The sequence below is a fragment of the Cyphomyrmex costatus genome, unplaced genomic scaffold (assembly GCF_001594065.2).
Source record: "Cyphomyrmex costatus isolate MS0001 unplaced genomic scaffold, Ccosl1.0 scaffold452, whole genome shotgun sequence".
NCBI classification, from domain to species: Eukaryota; Metazoa; Arthropoda; class Insecta; order Hymenoptera; family Formicidae; genus Cyphomyrmex; species Cyphomyrmex costatus.
The window spans coordinates 104013-125691 of NW_017278768.1; the positions used below are offsets into that span (position 1 = coordinate 104013).

The 21679-nt window shown below is 36.7% G+C and overlaps 1 protein-coding gene across 1 annotated transcript; it reads right to left on the reverse strand.

The window, feature by feature from the left end:
• Nucleotides 1–165: 165 nt before the first annotated feature.
• LOC108777641 (mitochondrial intermediate peptidase) lies at nt 166–5039 on the reverse strand. Its single transcript, XM_018544579.1, has 11 exons — nt 4959–5039; nt 4269–4572; nt 3716–3978; nt 3227–3413; nt 3078–3157; nt 2764–2952; nt 2559–2700; nt 2069–2407; nt 1344–1565; nt 974–1204; nt 166–456 (listed from the first exon to the last, which is right to left on the reverse strand). Exons 2-11 carry the CDS (start codon nt 4398–4400, stop codon nt 166–168), a joined length of 2076 nt encoding a protein of 691 aa, XP_018400081.1. The 5' UTR covers nt 4401–4572; nt 4959–5039.
• Nucleotides 5040–21679: the final 16640 nt, after the last annotated feature.

Consider the following 21679-nt stretch of genomic DNA (forward strand, 5'->3'; position numbering starts at 1 on the left):
AGATACACATTTCAATAATTACTCTTTTTCTTATAAAAACATATTCTATATATTTTATTAAGGAATATTCTATATATTTTTATAAGGAATTTGTTACAATGTTATAATACTTATTAAAACATTAGTGATATACATATTTGTACAAGAAAAATTTATATCATTAAATTATTTTATTGTTTGCACATGTAGATTTTTCATATCAACTTCGTTTATTAATGATTTTGCAAACGTAACGGCATTAGCTTCTTTATTTAAGAAATCCGACACCAACAATGATGCCGGTTTACCGCCTCCATGCGCCAAACATTCTCTTCGATAACGATTACCCGCTGATCGACTGAAAGGGTCATTGTGAAAGTAGGTTTGCCAAATCCACGCGGCAATTGCACGAGATATTAAATAAGAATAATATTTTGCACCGTATCCGACCAAATGAGAAAATCTCAATTGCCATGCCTATAAGAGATCAATTGTAGTATTAAAAGTTACATACTATAATTAAAACTTAAAACTTAATTCATTATTTAATTTCATTATTGCAAAATACATCACAACTGTTTAATTATTTGCTCAACTTTTTACACATATTTTTTTAATTTATTTATATATTTAATAAAAAGAATCTTCTATCTTAATTTTTAAAAATTAATATATTAGTAAAACATCCTCTAATTAAATTTAACATTTTATAATGGCATTAAATTTTAATTGGAAATCTAGTTATTAAAAATTAAAAAATCACAACAATTTGATGATTTTGGTCAAATTCCACTAATATATAAGATTAACTTGATCTCGGTCCAATTTATTCTATCTTTTTTTAATTGGAAAATAGAAAAAAATAAATAGTAAATTGAACTGAGATTAATCTTTTTTTGATGGAACTAGGTTTTAATATTATCTATTTTTCTTAATAATAATAAATGACAAAAATCTGTATTTCATAATGCAAAAAATTAATGAAAATATATACCGTATTTTGCACATATGGAAGGCCATAATATTCTTTCTGTACATCTTTTAAAATCTCAGTTGTAGATTTTGTTAATTTACCACTATGATATACTTGATCCAACATACTATAGAACACTTGATTCTGTAATTCAGAGGCATAAAAGATATTCTTCGAGGCACATAATTTGTGCAATAAATTTTCCGGCATTGGTTCTTGAGTTTGAAAGTGCTTTGCAAATTTCGATACAACCTGAGATTATATAAATTAAAACATTCATTGTATATACCAATAAGTACAAACCGCGCGCGCGCGCGCGCGCGTGCACACACACACACACACACAATTTGAATAATATAATTTATTTCATACTATATTATTGAATATTTACCTTAGGATCACTCGCAAAATATTCCATTAATACACTAGGCACTTCTGCAAAATCTGTGCTGCATCTAGTACCAGTAACGTGCTGATATTTTGTTCGACCAAGCATAGAGTGTAATGCGTGTCCCATTTCATGAAATAAATTGTCCACAGATGATGGACTCAATAAACATGGATTTGACCAACGTGGGTGCGGCAGTGATAGCATGAGTACAACAATGGGAATCTGCAATTGACGTTATAAGATTATCATTTCTGTAATTATACTTATGAAAGTATACAAATATAAATGTATGAGAGAATAAAAGACATAAAAGGCAAAATTAATAACATCAGTGACAAAAAATAACAAATTTCACTATTAATAATATATAACAATTTTATATGTCAACAATGTTCTCAAGGCAATAATTTTTAGCAAGATTTCTACACATCACTCAGCCGTGTAACTGAAGTGAATAGATGATTTTATTTTGATGAGTTCCAAGACGTAATTAATTAAATATATTTGCTGAAGATGACTTAAAGGATAAAGTCGAAACGTACGTGGTATAGAAGATAAAAATCGTAATTTATTCGCAACCTAACATCCAGCGGTGGACTCCTATGGCCTTGAGAACATTGTTGATATTTTAAATATAAGGAGTTATTTACTAATGTGTTTATCTTAATATTAAATTAAGAATTTAGAGAATTTTATATGTATACGCACACACACACAATTTATACCTGATAAGAGCCATCTGAAAGTTGTTTTCCACCTTGGATCGTAAAGTGACAGTCTTGATTAGGTTTCCCTGTTCTTTCATAGAAATCACAGTAGATATAACCCAAAATTCCTTCCTCTTCATCTATTACAGCTAATTTATGAACATTATTCGCCCATACTTCTCCAGATAACACTGGGACAGATTCAAGCTTGACTCTGTACAAAGACTGCGTGAGAAAATTTAAACCCTCCATACAAGCACCAAGAGAGAAGTATGGAGCAAATTCAGTGGTAGAAGTATTTAACCAAGTTTTTTTCGCCTTTGCCATAAAATAGGGGGTATCCCATGGCATCAATTCCTGTTTAAAATAAAATAAAAATAATTTTACAATTCTATGAAATAGAAAATAGGAATTAATGTTATAAATGCCATTTGATATAATTACATAAATAGTGTAATCATAAATAAATGGTATTATAAATATAATATGACTATAAATGGAGACAAACTTGTTTTATATGTGACTCAACATTCTTCATTTTCTGCATCTCTTGAAAATCTTGCATCGCTTTAGGTTGCAAATTGTCACTTAATATATTGAGAAATTCCTTCACTACGACTGGCGATTTAACCGTACTCCCTTTTACAGCTCTATAACAATAAAATTTAAATTACTTATTAGTTATCGTTCAAAAAACAGTATCTTGAAATTACCTGTGTGCGTATGACATAAATCCGCAAGATTCCGCCAGTAAATGCCTGGAGTGCAAGAGTTCGTGTAATAAATGTTCTTGTTCCTTATCCGGGAATAAAAATAATTTGTATGCTGCTTCACGAACAGCAGTATTGGAAGAGTCTGTGTAAAATCCTTGTACTAATATCTGACCGTTCTCCGTAACAAAACTGTGAAACGTATCCGATATCAACGAGATAACTTTCTAAAGTTTACACCTTTAAAAAGTTTTAAACAAAACGATAGAATTTAGTCAAATGATGAAATAAATAATAGATTAAATTTCCACACTTACTACTGTCTAATAACGTCAGGTATTACATTGGCGTTAACTGTCCTCGGGGTAACAGTGCCAGCCATAAACTTTTGTCCTACCTAAAAAAATCCAAAGGAAATGCATATTTATAGATTTGACGATTAGAGATATTATTAAACAATATTTACTTGCAGAATATAATCATTTAGTTTCACTACTCTTCTTCTTTGTTCTTCAGGCAAGTGTATACCACATTGTTCAAAATCAAATAAGAATAATTTAGCTACATGATCGTCTATATCAGATGTTATTTGAGTATCACCATTACTTGTTACTTGCTTTAATGAATCATACAACTCACGATGTGTATTTAACCTGTAAAATATCCATAAAAATAATTGTGTTATTATGCATATTAATGATCAATAACATCCATTAAAATTATTGCATTATTATTATTTAGTAATTTACATATAGTATGAACCTTTTTTATTGAGAATTAAATAGATATATATTATAAAATATAAATTATAATAAAGATTTTGAAGAAAATTCTTAAATTATAACACAATTATATAATATAAAAAATATAATAATCAATATATATCTATATATATATATATACATAAGCTGCTATAAAGCGATTAAGAACAATATAAAATCAAAAGTAAACTTACTTTTCAACAACACCACTGATAATTACACAAGCATCTTCAGCAGCTCGTACATATCGTTGATCAGAATGTGCAACTCTAATAAATTCTGCCATATCTGCTACTTTACATAATGTATTGGATAATTCATCAAATATTTCTACCATTTTTCTCTTTCTATCCTTGCTCGTCGCTTCCTCGATGAGAATATACACTTCTTCCAGTGCATGATTTTTCAATGTATTAAAGCCATCCTCAGTTTTTAGCTCCGGAATATCAAACAAACCCTTGAGGATATTTTTAATTTAAATGATAAAATATGTATATAAAAAATAATTTGATAAACAATATAAAATTAGGTGCATTTATCTATCATATTTATTTGTATTATGTTTTAATTTAAATATTATATATATATATATATCAATTAAAGTTACATCAATTTAACATCTATTTCAATATTTAAAATCTCCTATCTTCAATTTTGATGAAAATGTACTGATTTAATATCATTTTCTATAAAAACTTTTTTTAATTGTTTTAATTAAACGGTTAGATAAACTTCTTGAGATGTTACCGTTTCTTTTTTTAATACATTTGAATGATTCTCATCAGTGGTATTAAACGTCGTGGCAAGAGGTGACCATGTGTTCAATCTCCTATCACCTCGTACGTTTCGGAAAATTTGCCTCTGAAATATTCGTAGCATCCCTCGGAAATGTATGAAATTATCCGAAGAAATGATCAAGTTGTTTGGGCGACGCAATCAGTATAATTAATGCAAGTCCTTTGCGATAATTAATGTTAAATCTTCATGATCAACGAATAACGGTTACGCACGTAATGTCACCGACAAGATGCTATTAAAGACCGTTGATCTTCTGAAAATTCGCGTTATTATGTAAATGTAAGAAAGTGATAATACAATACTAATTTTATGATTTACTAGTATGCTGTTTCATATAGACATATGTATGACATATGTATAGACATACATTTAAAATTTAATATTCGATTTTTATTAAAAATTGAGATTTTTATATTCACGTCCGAGTTTATCAATAAAAATGATCACTGTGTAGAGAAAAAAAATTAATTTTACTACAATATATATGATATTAAGGCAATGTAAGTGTGTGTATACTTATTTATGAGTATTTATTTATATAACAAAAAAATTATGATTTTAATAATATATCATTTAAACATATTTGTTATTAATCGAAAATTTATATCAGTTGCTGATAATATCAACGCCTTTAATTACCTTTAGATCTTTGGAATCCTTTTGCTGTGAACAAAAAAGGATAAAATGATATTCGAAGATACTTAGGTAGTGTTTTCGAACGCGATCTTTATTAAAAACAAAACTTTAATTACGGCTGACAGTTTTTAATAGTGTCATCATGATTATACAAAGAAAGCTTTGGTCTGTTTTCTGTTCCTGCACTAGACAGAACTAGGGCCGGTATTCATAGTCAGTTCTTACATTCAAGACCGTCTTAAGTTCAGTCTTGAGGAGTTACGAACCAATCAGAGGCCGGTATTCAAAGTCAGTTCTTATTTGAAGACTGTCTTATGCCTGGTTTATGCTTCGGTCTTAAGGTCTTAATCCTAAAATTCAGCCAATAGAGTTCAAATTTCGGTTAGAACTGGTAACTTAATTGGTTGAATTTTAGGATCTTGAGATTAAGACCTGAAGCATAAACCAGGCATAACTCTTCAAGACTGAACTTAAGACGGTCTTGAATATAAGAACTGACTAAGGCTGCGGTCGAGATGCCACTATGAATGCTTTGAAGCGTTTCTTGATTGGTCAGTTTGTATAACTCTTTCTTTTGATTAGTCAATCAAACGCTTCAAAGCATTCGTAGTGGCAACTCGACCGCAGCCTATGAATACCGGCCAGAGGGCCGCTTTAGCATCTTAACATTACTTAAGACATACTTGAAATAAAAACCGACTATGAATACCGGCCTTAGAACTCTCTTTCTTGCTTTCGACAAATACTACGTTTACACGACACGCTGTTCCCTCGCATCGTGTTTAGGCTGCGCACAATGGAGGAACAGATATTAAATATTAAAATATTTACCTATCAGATACCAGTTACACCAGAATACACGATTCTGATAGGTTAATACTTTAATATCTAATATCTGTTCCTCCATTGTGCGCAAACTCATATGAAACTGGCCAATCATAGCTATTCCTCTGAAGAATGAAATGACTGTGATTGGCTACTTTCATAACATCGATGTCATAACTTCGACACAATACAAGAGCCCCAACACACACTTTTGCATAATGCATAAAGCATGCGCATAAGGAATTTCATTAGCCCATTTTCTTATGCATGAGTCAATGAACCAATCAAATTCTTTATGTATATGGTTTATGCGTTATGCAAAAGTCTGTGCTCCCCGCTATACACACTTTTGCATAACGCATAAAGCATGCGCATAAGGAATTTCATTGGCCCATTTTCTTATGCATGAGTCAATGAACCAATCAAATTCTTTATGTATATGGTTTATGCGTTATGCAAAAGTGTGTGTTTCTCGCCTAAGGATATACAGTGGGTCTGTTTTTTGTTTCTCTACTGTCTAAACTAGTGCATACGGTGCAATAAGTTAAAGTGAAATAAACGTATATTTGTTTCACTTCAACTTATTGCACCGTGCGTACTAGTTCAGGCAGTGCAGGAACAAAAAACAGATCCAGTAGGGACAAGGCCCCGTTTTCGGTTCAGCCGCGCTGATTTGCTTGCGCATCGTAAAACGGCCATGTTTTTGGTAGCACCCAAGAAGACTAGAACCAGGAGAGTTAACTAACGTGGTGGGGGTAGGTTAGAGTCCTAGATAGCTTCTCTGATATCTAGGACTCTAGGGTAGGTCAAAAAACGTCCGCGGATATTCACACAATGCGCAGTGGCATTGGACATTGTGTAAAAGTTTGCGCATGCGCGCATTGGTTATAACCAAGAAATTCTTGTTCTTAGCCTTTGTTTTCCCCTCATTCGAGGGACACACTTAAAAAAAAATCTTCTTAAACCATATTAAACAGAATGTAAGTTGTAAAAAGAAATTATACTGCACATTAAATGCACATGTCAAACAAGGTTTGTTTGACATGCGCAGTCACGAATTGAAAACGACTATCAGAGCGACAGAGAGGACTAATGAAGCGTAAGAGTGGGGGAAGTTATCTGCCGTCACCATATATGTAATACTACTATATGGCTAATGGGGCGTGGTTTGCGATCGAAACACTACGGTGCCGCTAATGAAAAGTAGAGAATCCATCGTATCTACGTTATAATTAGAGACCTAGAAAACAGAGATGCGTCATTGAAGGGTATGGCTTGATTGGCTGTCTAAATCACGTGATCAGAGAGCCATTTTAATTCACTATTGCATCTAATAGATATAGTTTTATAGTTTTATAGTTTTTCTATAGATATAGTTTTGTACATATACAGTGATGGGAAAAAGTTCCGGAACGGTCAAATATTTCAAAAACCATTGGTATTTAAAAAAAACGCTGAAACACGTGAGACGATTTTTCAAAAAATCTATCTTTTGAGGGGGGTTACGACCCCCCATCCCTAAGGGAGCACGTGGGGCACGAGGGGGGTCGAAAATCTGAAACGTCAACATAGGTCGACTGGGGGCTCATTGGAAAGGTCTTTTCGAGACTAATCCAAAACACTACGCATAGAAGGCGCTGCGTTCACTTTTGACGGGAAAATTCAATTTTGACAATTAGAAAATTTTGAACATTTTGAAAATTTCAGGGATGGCAATAGTAACTTACAAGTAAACATCCCCAAGTGCTCCCCGCCGATCTTAATGAAACTTGGCATCCTTTCAAAACACCGAAAAATATTGGATACGTATTTTTTTATACGTCCCCATAAAGCGTTTTAGGGGTACAAACCACCCCCTTAATATAAAAATTAACCCTTTTTGTGACTTGTGAAAAAATATAAAATTAATAACTAACAATTAAGTAGCGTTAATCTTACAAAAATGTATTCGGGGGTTTTCGGGGTCGCTGATTGCGAATATGATGTTAGTTTTTCAAAATTCAAAATGGCGGATCCAATATGGCGGATGGAAATTCATAAAGTAAAGCTACGCTCACAAAAATAATTACTATGGTGTTTTCGAAGTAGCTAATTACAAATTAGCTAATTACGAATTAGCTACTTCGAAAACACCATAGTAATTATTTTTGTGAGCGTAGCTTTACTTTATAAATTTCCATCCGCCATATTGGATCCGCCATTTTGAATTTTGAAAAACTAACATCACATTCGTAATCAGCGACCCCGGAAACCCCCGAGTAACGAGTTTCAAGTTGATTTCGTTTCATTTTCAAAAAATCGTCCGCCATTTTGGATCCGCCATTTTGAATTTTGAAAAACTAACATCATATTCGCAATCAACGACCCCGAAAATCCCCGAATACATTTTTGTAAGATTAACGCTACTTAATTGTTAGTTATTAATTGTATATTTTTTCACAAGTCACAAAAAGGGTTAATTTTTATATTAAGGGGGTGGTTTGTACCCCTAAAACGCTTTATGGGGACGTATAAAAAAATACGTATCCAATATTTTTCGGTGTTTTGAAAGTATGCCAAGTTTCATTAAGATCGGCGGGTGGCACTTGGGTATGTTTACTTGTAAGTTACTATTGCCATCCTTGAAATTTTCAAAATGTTCAAAATTTTCTAATTGTCAAAATTGAATTTTCTCGTCAAAAGTGAACGCAGCGCCCTCTATGCGTAGTGTTTTGGATTCGTCTCGAAAAGACCTTTCCAATGAGTCCCCAGTCGACCTATGTTGACATTTCAGATTTTCGACCCCCTTCGTGCCCCACGTGCCCCCTTAGGGATGGGGGGTCGTAACCCCCCTCAAAAGATAGATTTTTTGAAAAATCGTTTTACGTGTTTCAGCGTTTTTTTTAAATACCAATGGTTTTTGAAATATTTGATCGTTCCGGGACTTTTTCCCATCATTGTATATATATATATATATATATAGAAAAATTTAGATAATACAGTGTCGAAGTGCAATAAAAAACTATTATTATGGTGTAAGTATTCTTATTTGTGTGAATATTTAATATCGGACTTAACCTCACCTAATCTAATCTTTCTACCTTTTGCATCAACTGTTATCAGCCATTCGCTCGCGAGCTCTTGAACAGTGTGGACCGTTCCTGCGCTTCCTCGATAGTCTCCCGTGCTTTATAGGCCTTCGCCTACATCCTTGGTTCTGTGAGCCTGCTTTTTAGTGCTTATTTTCTTCCTTGCGTGTAAGTAAGCCCTTTTTCTGCCTGCAAATAGCCATTTTTCCTGCTATGCAGGAAGGTGCGTCGGCCTCGCCGGATCCCGGCGGCGGCCTGCTTTCGCCAAACAACCTTTTGTCCGCGTCCCTGGAGGAATTTAACTCTTTCTTTTCGCGCGCTGGTGAGGATCAGGCTGGTGCCGTGATCCCCTCGACGGATATGCCTCCGCCAAAGACTAGCTTTCTTAAATCCCCATCTTTTAATGTCGTTACAAATCGTAAGGGAAAAAAAGGTAAGATGAAGAGGGGGAAGTCCCCGCAAATTTCGCAGGAAATTTCGCGCGCCACTGTTTCCACCGTTAGTAGTCCTCAAGAAGACTAGAACCAGGAGAGTAATCTCGGTCAAATATCGGTAGTGGGGATAGGCCAAAAAGTGACGGCGGATAACTTCCCCCACTCTTGCGCTTCATTAGTCCTCTCTGTCGCTCTGATAGTCGTTTTCAATTCGTGACTACGCATGTCAAACAAACCTTGTTTAGTTGTTTCTGTTTAATTGAATTTTGGACTCAAGAAGACTAAAAATCATACATATTTCAATATATGTTATTCCAACGACGACGGAAATATTAATAATATTCTGTAAATAAAAAAAAATTACTGTAATCATACTCCAAAATTTGTATACAATACAGAATTTACCTATAAACAAGTTATTTAATATACAGTATAATTTCTTTTTACAACTTACATTCTGTTTAAGATGGTTTAAGATTTTTTTCTTTTTTAAGTGTGTCCCTCGGATGAGGGGAAAATAAAGCGTCTCTAGCCCTAACCTTTTTGGGCTATATAACGCCAAGAAGACTTCTTGATAACGCAAAGGTTAAGAACAAGACTTCTTGGTTATAACCGACACGCGCATGCGCAAACTTTCATTCAATGTGCAATGCCACTGCGCATTGAATGAATAACCGCGGACGTTTTTTGACCTACCCCCACCACGCTAGTTTACTCTTCTGGTTCTAGTCTTCGGTAGTCCTTATGGAACACGCGCTAGATCGCGATCTCCGGCAAAGGTCAGTGAATCTCATGCTTTGAGCCCCTCGATCTCTGACATCGAAATGTCTCAGGATGAGTGCTCGGTGCCTTCGGTGGCGGAGGATCCTCCTCCCCCCCGAGGACTGACGACGTGCGTAAAGATATTGCTAACAGTGTAAGAAAGAGCTGTGATGAGGTAAGCGATGCCAATTCTATGCCACCGCCGGGTAAGCGTGCTCGGGTCTTACCACAGGGTCCACAGGGCGATTCAAATCCCGTTCAAGCGGTTCGCACCGATCTTAACTTATCTTATGACAAAGGGGATCGCCCCCCCTTCATAGTTTTCGTTCGTCGAGTTGCTGATTCCAGCGATGGTGCCAATTCTAGGTTAGACCCGATCGCTGTCTCACGTACCATTCTGTGTTTCGCGAAGAACAAAATAATTGAAATTAAATCGTCGGGCCGAAATAAAGTGGCAGTTCACTTTAACGATTTTGCGACAGTCAACACAGTTCTTTCGCACCCAAGTTTGAAAGAGGCTGGTCTGCATGCCTTCATTTCTTCTTTTAACATATTGCGAACTGGCATTATCAGAAATATCCCCCTTGACATTTCTGAGAACGAAATTATTAACCATTTCTTCTCGCAATTTAAAATTATCTCAGTTAGAAGACTCAATATCAGACTGCGTAAAGATGAAACTACTTTTTCTCCATCCAGAACTATTCTTGTCAAATTTCGCGGACAATATCTTCCTCGCTCAGTCTCTTATATGCATGTAAGCTTTCCTGTATTTCCATACTTTTCGCGTGTCTTAATATGTTTTTCCTGCCTTAGATACGGTCATATTAATGCGGATTGCAAGAGCAAACCACAATGTGAAAGATGCGGTGATGCCAGACATCCTGAGCCCGACGCTTGTCCTCGGCTTAGCCTTCCACCTCTCTGTTACAATTGCGGGAGAGAACACCTACCGTCCGCCACGTCCTGTCCGGCATACTTGAAGCAGAAGCTAATTTATACAACTGCGACTCTCGAAAACATATCGTACGCAGAGGCGCGCTCTAAAATCAATGGCCTCCCTCCTAATCCCTTCCACCCTTCAGAATTTCCTACATTTTCGCATTCTCGTAACTCCCCTCGCTCTGTTGTTAACTATCACGACTTGACGACTGAGGAGCCGGCTACCTCGTCTCCCATCTTTGACACATTATCACAGGGCGTGGGTAGATCTTATTCCGCAGCTGCAAGTCTACCTAAAATGGCCCCCTCCAATAATAGTTTTAACCCCTCGCTTTCTAACGAGCATTCTGTGCGGGCGAATACTCACGCTCCTCGCAATTATCAGAATCCTCCACCTACTAATCCTAGAAAACTTTTGGAGCGTAATGCTTCTAGGAACAACAATTCTCTCCGTGATATTCACAACTCTTTTTTTGTTTGCACCTAATGGCAGAATGCCGCATTCTGCCTCACCTCTCTCTCCTTCTGGCTATGACAATCCTGACTCCCACTCTATTCCCTCTTCTTCCTCTTTTTTCCCTTTCCCGCCTTCCCACCTATCTTCCTCTAACACCCCCACATTTGAATACACCTCTGGTACTTGCCCGCTCTCTTCTTTCTCTTTCCCCCCGGTTGCTAATCCTAACGGACCCCCGAACTTTATACAACAAGCCATCTCACACATATCTGTTAAAAATTCTCAACTATATTCCCACCTCGATACTTTCTGCAATATTTGGCCCAGATTTCCAACGCATCATCGCCTTTCTACAAACCTTTTTAAACAGTAATGCGGCCTCTAAGGGCTATTAAAATTTCTTTTTGGAACTGCCATGGCGCTATTGGGAAAAAAGCTGACATTGAAAAGTTGGCTGAAACCGTAGATATTTTATTTCTTGCGAAAACCTGCGTGAGCACTCCTCACGTGATTTCAGGGTGCGGGACTTTGACTGCTTGCGCATCGATGCCAACCAGGCAGAGATTAGGGGCATGTTGGTCCTAATTCGCAATCCTATTTTATACTCTCAGGTGGATTTATCCAAGGTCTTTAATAACTCTTCCGAAGCTCTGGGCATTGAACTTTCTTTTAATAACTCTCGATTACTACTGGTCGGTGCTTACAGACATCCTAACGCTCCCGCCCCCGCTAATACTCTGACTGCTCTCTCTCGTATTCTTGATAAATATGAATATTTCATTCGCTTCTTGGTGACTTCAACGCGCACCACCTATTGTGGGGAGGTACAAGGACAAGTCCTGCAGGCCGCGCGCTCTCTGCTTGTATCTTGTATAGAGGACAACCACTTAGTGATTCTCAATCTCCCTTCCTCCCCAACGTATATTTCCCTCTCCTCTCCTCTAGAGACCCTAAAAGGAGAGACTCGCCACTCGTCACGTGACTATGGGTGATTCTGATTGGCTTACCACCAATATATCTAATCGCCCAAAGTGAACCTGAAATGAGGAAAGCATTAAATGGAGAAGCATTTTTTAAACTATATTTATTCGGATGCATAGCATTCTTACGATGAACAGTCACTTCGCACAATCTCAGATTATCTATGGATCTTGCATTCTCGCCAAAAACAGCATCTATCCATGCTTTTCGATATTGATCTTCCTTGAGGAAATCTGAATAACATATATCTATCACTGGATTTATTGAAACCACGAAGTAAGAGAGAAGGAGATCGAACTCTGTGAAACGTAAATGGTCCTAATCCGTGACCCCTAATTGGGAGGGAGTCCGCTGAAAGGAATGAATTCTTATGGTTGGGCGCCATTTGCAACTAACCTTACCCGAACGGTCCGGTCTGATCCATTGCTTGCATTAGACGGAGAGGTCACGAAGTAAGAGAACGTGGGAGAGGTTAAGAGTTCCAAAAAATTAAAAAAGGTGAAATATTGAATATTTAATATTAAAATGAATATTATATTATATTATTGAATATTTAATCGTTTAAATTATTTATATACTTTAACTCTGCTAATTTCGTGCACAGTACTAAAGTACGTACTAATCTAGCGTAGTGCAAGTGATCGAATTCACTATTAATTCTTATAAATCTTTACCTTTTTTAATTTTTTGGAACTTTTTTAGTCTTAACCTCTCCGTATAACAAGCACGCTCTTACTTCGTGAATGCAAACCAGGCCGGACTGTTCGGGTAAGATTAATTGCAAATGGCGCCCAACCATAAGAATCCATTCCTTTCAGCGGACTCCCTCCCAATTAGGGGTCACGAATCAGGACCACTTTTTCAGCTTGCGTTGTATTAAGTTCGGTCTCCTTCTCTCTTACTTCGTGATTAAAACATTTCGCTGCACAACATATATGCAGGGAATGGAAGTAACTCGTTACTTGTAACGAAGTTACAGTTACAAGTTACTTTTTTGGTAACTTTACTGGTAACTGCGTTACTTTCTTTTTTTGGTAACTGTAACGGTAACGAGTTACATTTTTTAAATAATATAATAATATAATAATATAATATAATAATAATATATAATATAATAATATAATAATATAATATAATAATATAATAATATTAATCATAATGATTCTTCTTCTTCTTCGAATATTAATGGTCCTGGTCTTAAAAATGATACGATGCATGAGGCGAGACGAAACAGAAACAGAAACTATGAAGTTTGTAGAGCTACAATCAGCTACAACTTACAGCGCCACTAGAATGAGATAGCATGATTTTTTTCTCTCTCGCACAATTTCGACGAATAATGGCGGACTTCACGTGTCCAGACTCTTATTAGAGGGTCACTACTGGTAAGTAGTACTAATCGCCCAAAGTGAACCTGAAATGAGGAAAGCATTAAATGGAGAAGCACTTTTTAAACTATATTTATTCGGATGCATAGCATTCTTACGATGAACACTCACTTCGCACATTGCTGCGTTCGGAAATATCACTCGAGTACCCCCGTGTATCGTCTTATCCTTGTTATTCATTCAATGTTAAACAAGGATAAGACGATACAGGGGGGTACTCGAGTGATATTTCCGAACGCAGCAAATCTCAGATTATCTATGGATCTTGCATTCTCGCCAAAAACAGCATCTATCCATGCTTTCCCATATTGATCTTCCTTGAGGAAATCTGAATAACATATATCCATCACTGGATTTATTGAAACATTTCGCTGCACAACATATATGTAGCATCTCCAAAATGTATAAAATCAAAACTTACAAGAGAATTACATTATTAATGAAATAGGTATCTCTAACTTTCGTATTACTTATTTTTAACTATGAAGCGTTTATTAATTCGAAGCTTATTCGTGATATATGTACATTACCTTTCTCAAAATTTTACGTAATAAACGATTTATTTTTATTACGTTTAATTTTATGTGATAAATTAACTTACTAATAAGTAAGCAACACAAGCTGACAGCAACACATGTGTCATCTGTCATGTACACGTATTCTATTAAAATAGGTTATAGTACATGTTCATGGAACGCAGATGTGCGATCCATACCCCAGCCAATCAGAATCACCCATAGTCACGTGACGAGTTGGCGAGTCACTCCTTTTAGAGGATCTCTACTCTCCTCCCAGCTCCTCTATCATCGACCTGGCTATTGTCTCTCCTCGTATCTCTTCTCTTTGTGATACTCTCATATCCTCCGACCTGCGCGGCAGTGATCACTTCCCCATCGAAGTTCAAGTCAATTGCGAGATTCGTATCTCTTCAGTTTTCTCATACAAAATCAAACTAACCACGGATCAATGGAAGGAAGTTCAGCGTTTTCTGTATGTTAATGCAGATTCCATCTCTCAAAGAATTAAGGACATTAATCCTGATGATCCTATCTCCTAATATAATACCTTTATGGAGCTTATCTCAAGAAAGCTACGAATGTTTCTCTCCTTCCAAACCCTATCCTACGAATAAAACTTTTTGTAGAGCTTTTACTAAAAAAAGGCTCTCCGCCATCCCTGTGGTGGACTCCTGATTGCTCTAGTGCCGTTGAACAACGGAGCAATGCTCTGAAAACGTTCAGGCATTGCCCCTCGTGGGATAATTAGGTTTATTATCGTTCTGTGATTTCGCAGACCCGGAAGATCTTAAGAAGAGCCAAGCGTAATGGCTGGAAAACGTTTGCGCCTCTCTTGATATGATGACTCCTACGGTAAACATCTGGCGTATGCTTAAAAGCTTCCGCAATCGCCGCCTCATTCCGGCTAATTCTCCGTCTTTGAATAAAAATACTGACAGGACTGACATGATTCGTGATGCTGTGGATAAGCTATGTCCTCCTTCTGTCCCTCCAGCTCCACCTGCCTTTCCAGAGCCTTACAACGGTACCCATGCTTGGTTGGATGACCCCTTCACTTTTAATGAACTTACAGCCGCTCTTCAATCGGTTAAGGTCTCGTCCAGTCCGGGGTTGGACAGAGTTGACTACCGTTTGATCAAGGCTCTCCCTTCTGAGCTCCTGCTCTCTCTTCTCTCCATTTTTAATAATCTTTTTCGTCTTTCCATTTTTCCCTCTCAATGGTCCCACTCGCTGATTCACCTTCTTCCTAAACCCAACAATAGTGGCGTTCGTCCTATCTCTCTTACTTCTTCTATGCTTAAGATCATGGAAAGGATGATCCTAAATCGCCTCTACTGGCTCATTGAATCTCCACTGTCGGATTTAATTCCTAATAATCAATTCGGTTTCCGTAAATTTCGTTCCTGTCAGGACAACCTCACAGCTCTCGTTGCCGACATTCATATGGGCTTTCTAACTAAGCAATCTACGGTAGCAGTATTTGTGGACATTAAATCCGCCTTCGAGAACGTTCTACCACACATCCTCATCCAGGATCTTATCGAGTTAGATTTTCCTCCTCTCCTTCTGTCCTTTATCTACAATCTCATCTCTGAGCGTTCAGTACAATTCGTTAATCAGGGCAACATCTCTACGCCTCTGACTACTTTTAAAGGCACTCCCCAGAGGTCCGTCTTAAGTCCTTCTCTTTTGAATCTCTACTTAAGGAAAATCAACGAAGTGCTCCATCCCTATACTGAGCTTCTCCAATTTGCAAATGATATTGTCATCTATTCATCTCATAAGGATATAAAGTCCGCTATTCACTCAGTTGAGCGCTCCCTGCGGGGCTTGGAAGTATTCTTGCTTGAGCGAGGTCTTGATATCTCCCTCCCACACACAGCTTATGATTTTCTCCACTAAAAGATCCCTCTCTCTTAACAACTATTTCATTACACTTTGGGACCAACATATCCTCCCTTCATCTTCTGTACGCTTCCTGGGAGTTCTACTTGACCCCACGTTAACCGGCAAGGCCCACATGTCAGCTGTCACCGACAAAGGAAAGCGCATTCTGCAAGTTGTCCGCGCTCTCAGGGGCACGTGGTGGGGAGCCCACCCGCATCTGCTTTTAAATATCTACAAGTCTATGCTTCGAGCGGCCATTGAATACGCGGTGCAAATATTCGGTATGAACAGTAATACTCGTTCTCGTGCACTCCAGGTCACTCAAAACCATGCTCTCAGTCTCTGCTTTGGTTACCGTATCTCCACGCCCCTGAATGTTATATACGCCGAAACAGTGGAACTCTCACTTCCTTTCAGATTTCGCCTTCTTGCTTCCCGCTACTTCTTAAAAATCTCTTCTGTGCAGGGCCACATTACCGTAGAAAAGCTCCACCAGCTTTGTGATGTCGCCAGGGTAGCCTCCAGAATGGACTATTTACACAATAATTTTCCAGCGGCCACTGTATTCCTTCATATCTGGTCTTTCTATCACTGCTTCGTGGAGTGCTCTTATACTCGTCCTGACTTTCGCTCTTCTTTCCGCTCCACCACTATTGCTATTGATTATGATTCACTTTCTTTTCCGCCTGAAGACCCTTCCTCTCAATTACCCATCCCTAGTGCCCAATCATTTTTTGAGCGGGACTTTCAACACTTAATTTCCGACTCTACGATTTTCTACACAGACGGGTCTAAGGTTGACCACAGCACGCATGTGGGGGCGGCGGTGTTCTCTCCCCAACTACAGGCTGAATTGATGTATAAGCTCCCTTCATATACATCGATCTTCTCTGCGGAGGCTTATGCTATCTATAACGCCATCTTAACTTCTATTGTTATGAATCTTCAGAAAGCTACTATTGTTACCGACTCTATAGCTGATTCTACATTAGTTGCAAGCCGATCGCAAGTTTGTTGCGACAGCCAATCTGAAGCGTTGATTTCAAAATGCAAGCTTGAGATTGGCTGTCGCAACGAACTTGCGATCGGCTTGCAACTAATGTAGAACCGGCTTATGAGTGTCTTAGAGGCGCTCAAAGGATTCCGCAACTCCACCAATAACTATCTTATTCCGCTCATCAAATCAGTTCTGGAAAAGGCCGAATCTAAGGGCACGGCGATACACTTCGTTTGGGTATTTTCTCATAGAGGTGTTATAGGTAATGAAAAGGCTGACCAGCTCGCTAAACGGGCAATTTGTAAAGGTATAGATCTCAATTTTAAAGTCCCCTACTCGGATCTCTGTGCGGTTACAAATTTTAAAATCACAGAAGACTTTTATCAGCATTTAACGTCCCTAGCCGACTTTAAGGGATCGAACTTTTTCGACAACATCTTTAAAAGGGCAGCGAAACCCTGGTATTTCCGTTTAAAGATTTCCAGGGAGGCTATCGTTATGATTAATCGTCTACGCTCTGATCATTACAACCTTAATCACAGTTTGTATCGTAAAAACAGGAAGTAAGATATAAGGAGACTCCACTCCGTAAAATAAAAGTGGACCCATTTTAGGTTTCGAGTTCAGCTTCCGATTCTGATGAGTGCGAGTAAGAGAAATGATCATTTCTCTTACTCGCACTCATTATGCGCAGCACTACTAAATTCACGAGCGCTGCGAGTGTCGAGAATCGGAAACGGAACTCGAAACCTAAAATGGGTTCATGTCTTGTAGACTGGCGAGACCGAGTGCAGTCTCCTTATATCTTCCTTCATGGGTAAAAACTTGCTTGAAGACCCCTCTTGTCTTTGTGGCGATCCAAGGCAGGATATACTTCATCTAATCTATGACTGTCCGTACTCCAGAGACACGGCGCGATTTTTGCGCCGCATAATTGACCGCGCCTCTATAGCCAACGATAGGCTGATTAAATTTTCGCATGACATTGCTAAACCTTCTGCTCGCTTCTGCAAACTCATTCTCAGTTTTAGTAAATTTTGTGGCAGGCCCTTTTAAAGCTTTATACTTTCGCGCCTCCTTGCGTCCCACGCAAGCGCTCTGCCCTGCCTCCTTTGCCCCCTCTTTCCATCCTAGCGGTGCACTTCTCCGCTCACCTGGGCACCCGGCACACTGGCGCGAGGTTACTTGCTTGGAGTCGCTCGCCCCAGCGCAGCGCAAATGTTTGTTCCTATTTACTACAAGTTCTGCTCTCTACCTAATTCAGTTTTTTCAAGACTATTGAGACGTGATCTGGCCGTATCTAGAGTCCTAGATATCAGAGAAGCGCAACCGACTTAAGTCAGTATCGCAAAATTACTAAGAAAAGTAATAAAAATGGCGTCGTTTGCAGACGAAATATGAAATCCACCAATCGTCTATTAGTCAGCCATTTTTAATACCACTGAATGAATGTCATGAATAATGAAAAAGCATAACCAAACTCATGGCGAATTCGATTGGATTGCACCAGTGCAGTGTGATTGCACCAGTTCATTTTTTTTCCTTTTCCTTTCTCCTGGAAAGAAAAGGAAGAAAGATGAACTCAAATGCATTCAGTGCGCACTAGTGCATCCTAGGGATCCTCTAGTAAGGGATGAGACAACACGTGTGCCAGCTGCGGATTGGTCGCCGCCATTCGAAGGACACTTCCGTGCTTCAAATGATACGCTCCAAAGTGCTCGTTTTATATCCCACGATATCGTGCATATGAAATTAACCTTAGTTAGAAATCAATGCTTAGTTAGAAACAGAACTAAATTTTGTTTACTGGCTTATGTTTTAGAACATCAATTATGCGAACGTGCAATGTTCCTAACTGTAAAAATAGCAATAGAAAGGGAAGTAAAATGTTTAATTTCCCAAAATCTCCTTCCCGACGACAAAGATGGTTGGAAAATGTCGGCTGTCATCAATTAAAAAAATATTCTGCACTATGTAACGTAACTAAGTTTTAAATATTGTAATTAATATTGTAATAAATATTAATATTAATATTAATATTGTAATTAATATTGTATTAATTTAGTTATTGTGAATTAAGGATTTACAGTATTGATGTTTTTTATTGTTTTACATTTATACAATAATGTATTGTGATACATCACTGTGATGCATATATACTATTATTATTAGTACAAAAAGTAAATAAAAAATTATTGTTTTTAAAATCCTTTGTTCACGTTTTCTTTTTAAATAAAATATGCATTGCTTTTATTAAATTGCTTTATTCTTTATTTGTAGTTTCCTAAGTATTTATTGCTGTAAATATTATTTATTATTTTCATGTATGCATATATAGTACATACATAAAATATGTGTAAACAATTGGTAAACATCAATTTTTATTTCAGGTTACATCATCCCATAGTCGTCTCACGTTACACATCATGAAACTATTCGATAAAAAATAATTTTACCCATAATTAAGAAACTAAAATGGGGGATAATAGTATAATAATACTACTCTGTAATTTATATTAATATGAATTAATACGTATAATAACAAGTAATAACAATAAATACTGATCTGACTTTATATTTTAGAATTGTTTACATTAATTAAGTTATTTGTATTTGCTGAAAATGTACTTTAATCACACACCCACACACACACACACACGCACGCACGCACGCACGCACACACACACACACACGCGCGTAAAATATTTTTAAAATATACAATTCTACTTTATATATATATATATATATAATTCAATGCTTATATCAATTAATGATTTGTAAATTTGTATAATTTATGTATAACTTTATGATTAAAATTTAAGAAATATATAAAATTGCATTATAAAATAACAGCAAAAATCTCAATTTTTTAATAGATAAATACTTTATGAATTTTTAAGATTATTTTTGTAAAGTTAATTGATGCAGACATTAGCTGCAATCCAATAAACAAAATATTTATTTGCTATAAACTAATCTTACTCGGTGCATCTCAATGAAACTTTGCTTAAGTTTGAATATTTAAAGTACTTATACAAAAAAATTTTGTTTATAACAAATAAAATAAATAATCTATTAAAATTTGTTGTTTAATAAAAATACAATGTTATGAACACAACTTTTATATGTATATTATAGTTTGTTCAAAGTAAAAACGTTATTATATATGTTAATAGGTATATAATATTTATGTCCTTTAACCTCCTTAATGGTGACATGTAATCATATATGTAATACTACTATATGGCTAGTGCCTATAAGAGGGAGTGAGAGGAAGCGGTCCCAGAACCACGGTGCGGGAATATATATTTCCCTCTCTTTCTAAGAGTACTTTGAGTGTTGTGCGCATACGTTGGATTGATTGCATCCGCCAATAGGAAAATAGAGTGCGATCAGTGAGATGACGCGAACAGGTTATGCTCGTTATGCTTATTAGATGTGTGCTGTTGTACACAGGCAAAAATGGTCAAGATATGTTATTTATGTGGCAAAAAGCCTAATGCGCCTAATGCGACTGAAAACATTAGTTTGCATAGGTATGAAATAGGTATTAGTTTGCACTGATTATCATGAAATTTCTGTAAGGGATTGCACTGTATTCTTATATACATAACGGCAATCTTGAAAAAGTTTATTTCATAAAATTAGGATTAATTTATTTATTCCGACTAAACTGACTCTGTTAACTGTAACAAGGTTATACCCTGAAGCGGAATCAATCACTTTTTCCTTCTTCCTTACACATATATGTATATTTATCCTTCTATTTATTATTGATGGAGGGGATGATCCGACGCATGCGCACAACGTTCAAAGTACGCTGAGAAAGAGAGAGAAGTATATTCCCGCACCGTGGTTCTGGGACATGGACTTCTCTCTCATCTAGCCATATAGTAGTATTACATATATGCATGTAACATATATTTATTGTATGTAATATGTGTTAAGTAAATGCGTGCAATAATAAAAATATTAAATAATAGTATAAATTTATACAAATATTAATAATTATTACATTATTTCCGAATATAATTTAATAGAATATAATTTTAAGTTAAAACGTGATTTAAAACGTTGCGCTGCGATTCTTTTTGACCCTCGAATGGCGGCACATCCGGCGCGTTGTCTCATCCCTTACTAAAGGATCCCTAGTGCATCCAATCGAATTCGCCATCAGTTAAGTGTTTGTCACACTAGAGTCCCTATAAGAGAGTTGTATCAATCTTGTATAAATTTTCATTGGCTTTGAAGTAAAATGGCGGAACCAATCATCGATGCTGTAATATCTCCACTTTTGAGTAATGTGAACGCGGTGGTTTAGATTTTAGAAGTTGTAAGAGTAGAATTTACGTTAAATTATATAATATTGACAAGTAGACAAGGTTAGAATGTCACTTTCGACCACATAATATCTGTATCTTTTATATATTTTTAATTCGAAAGCTTTATAATAATGTATAGACTT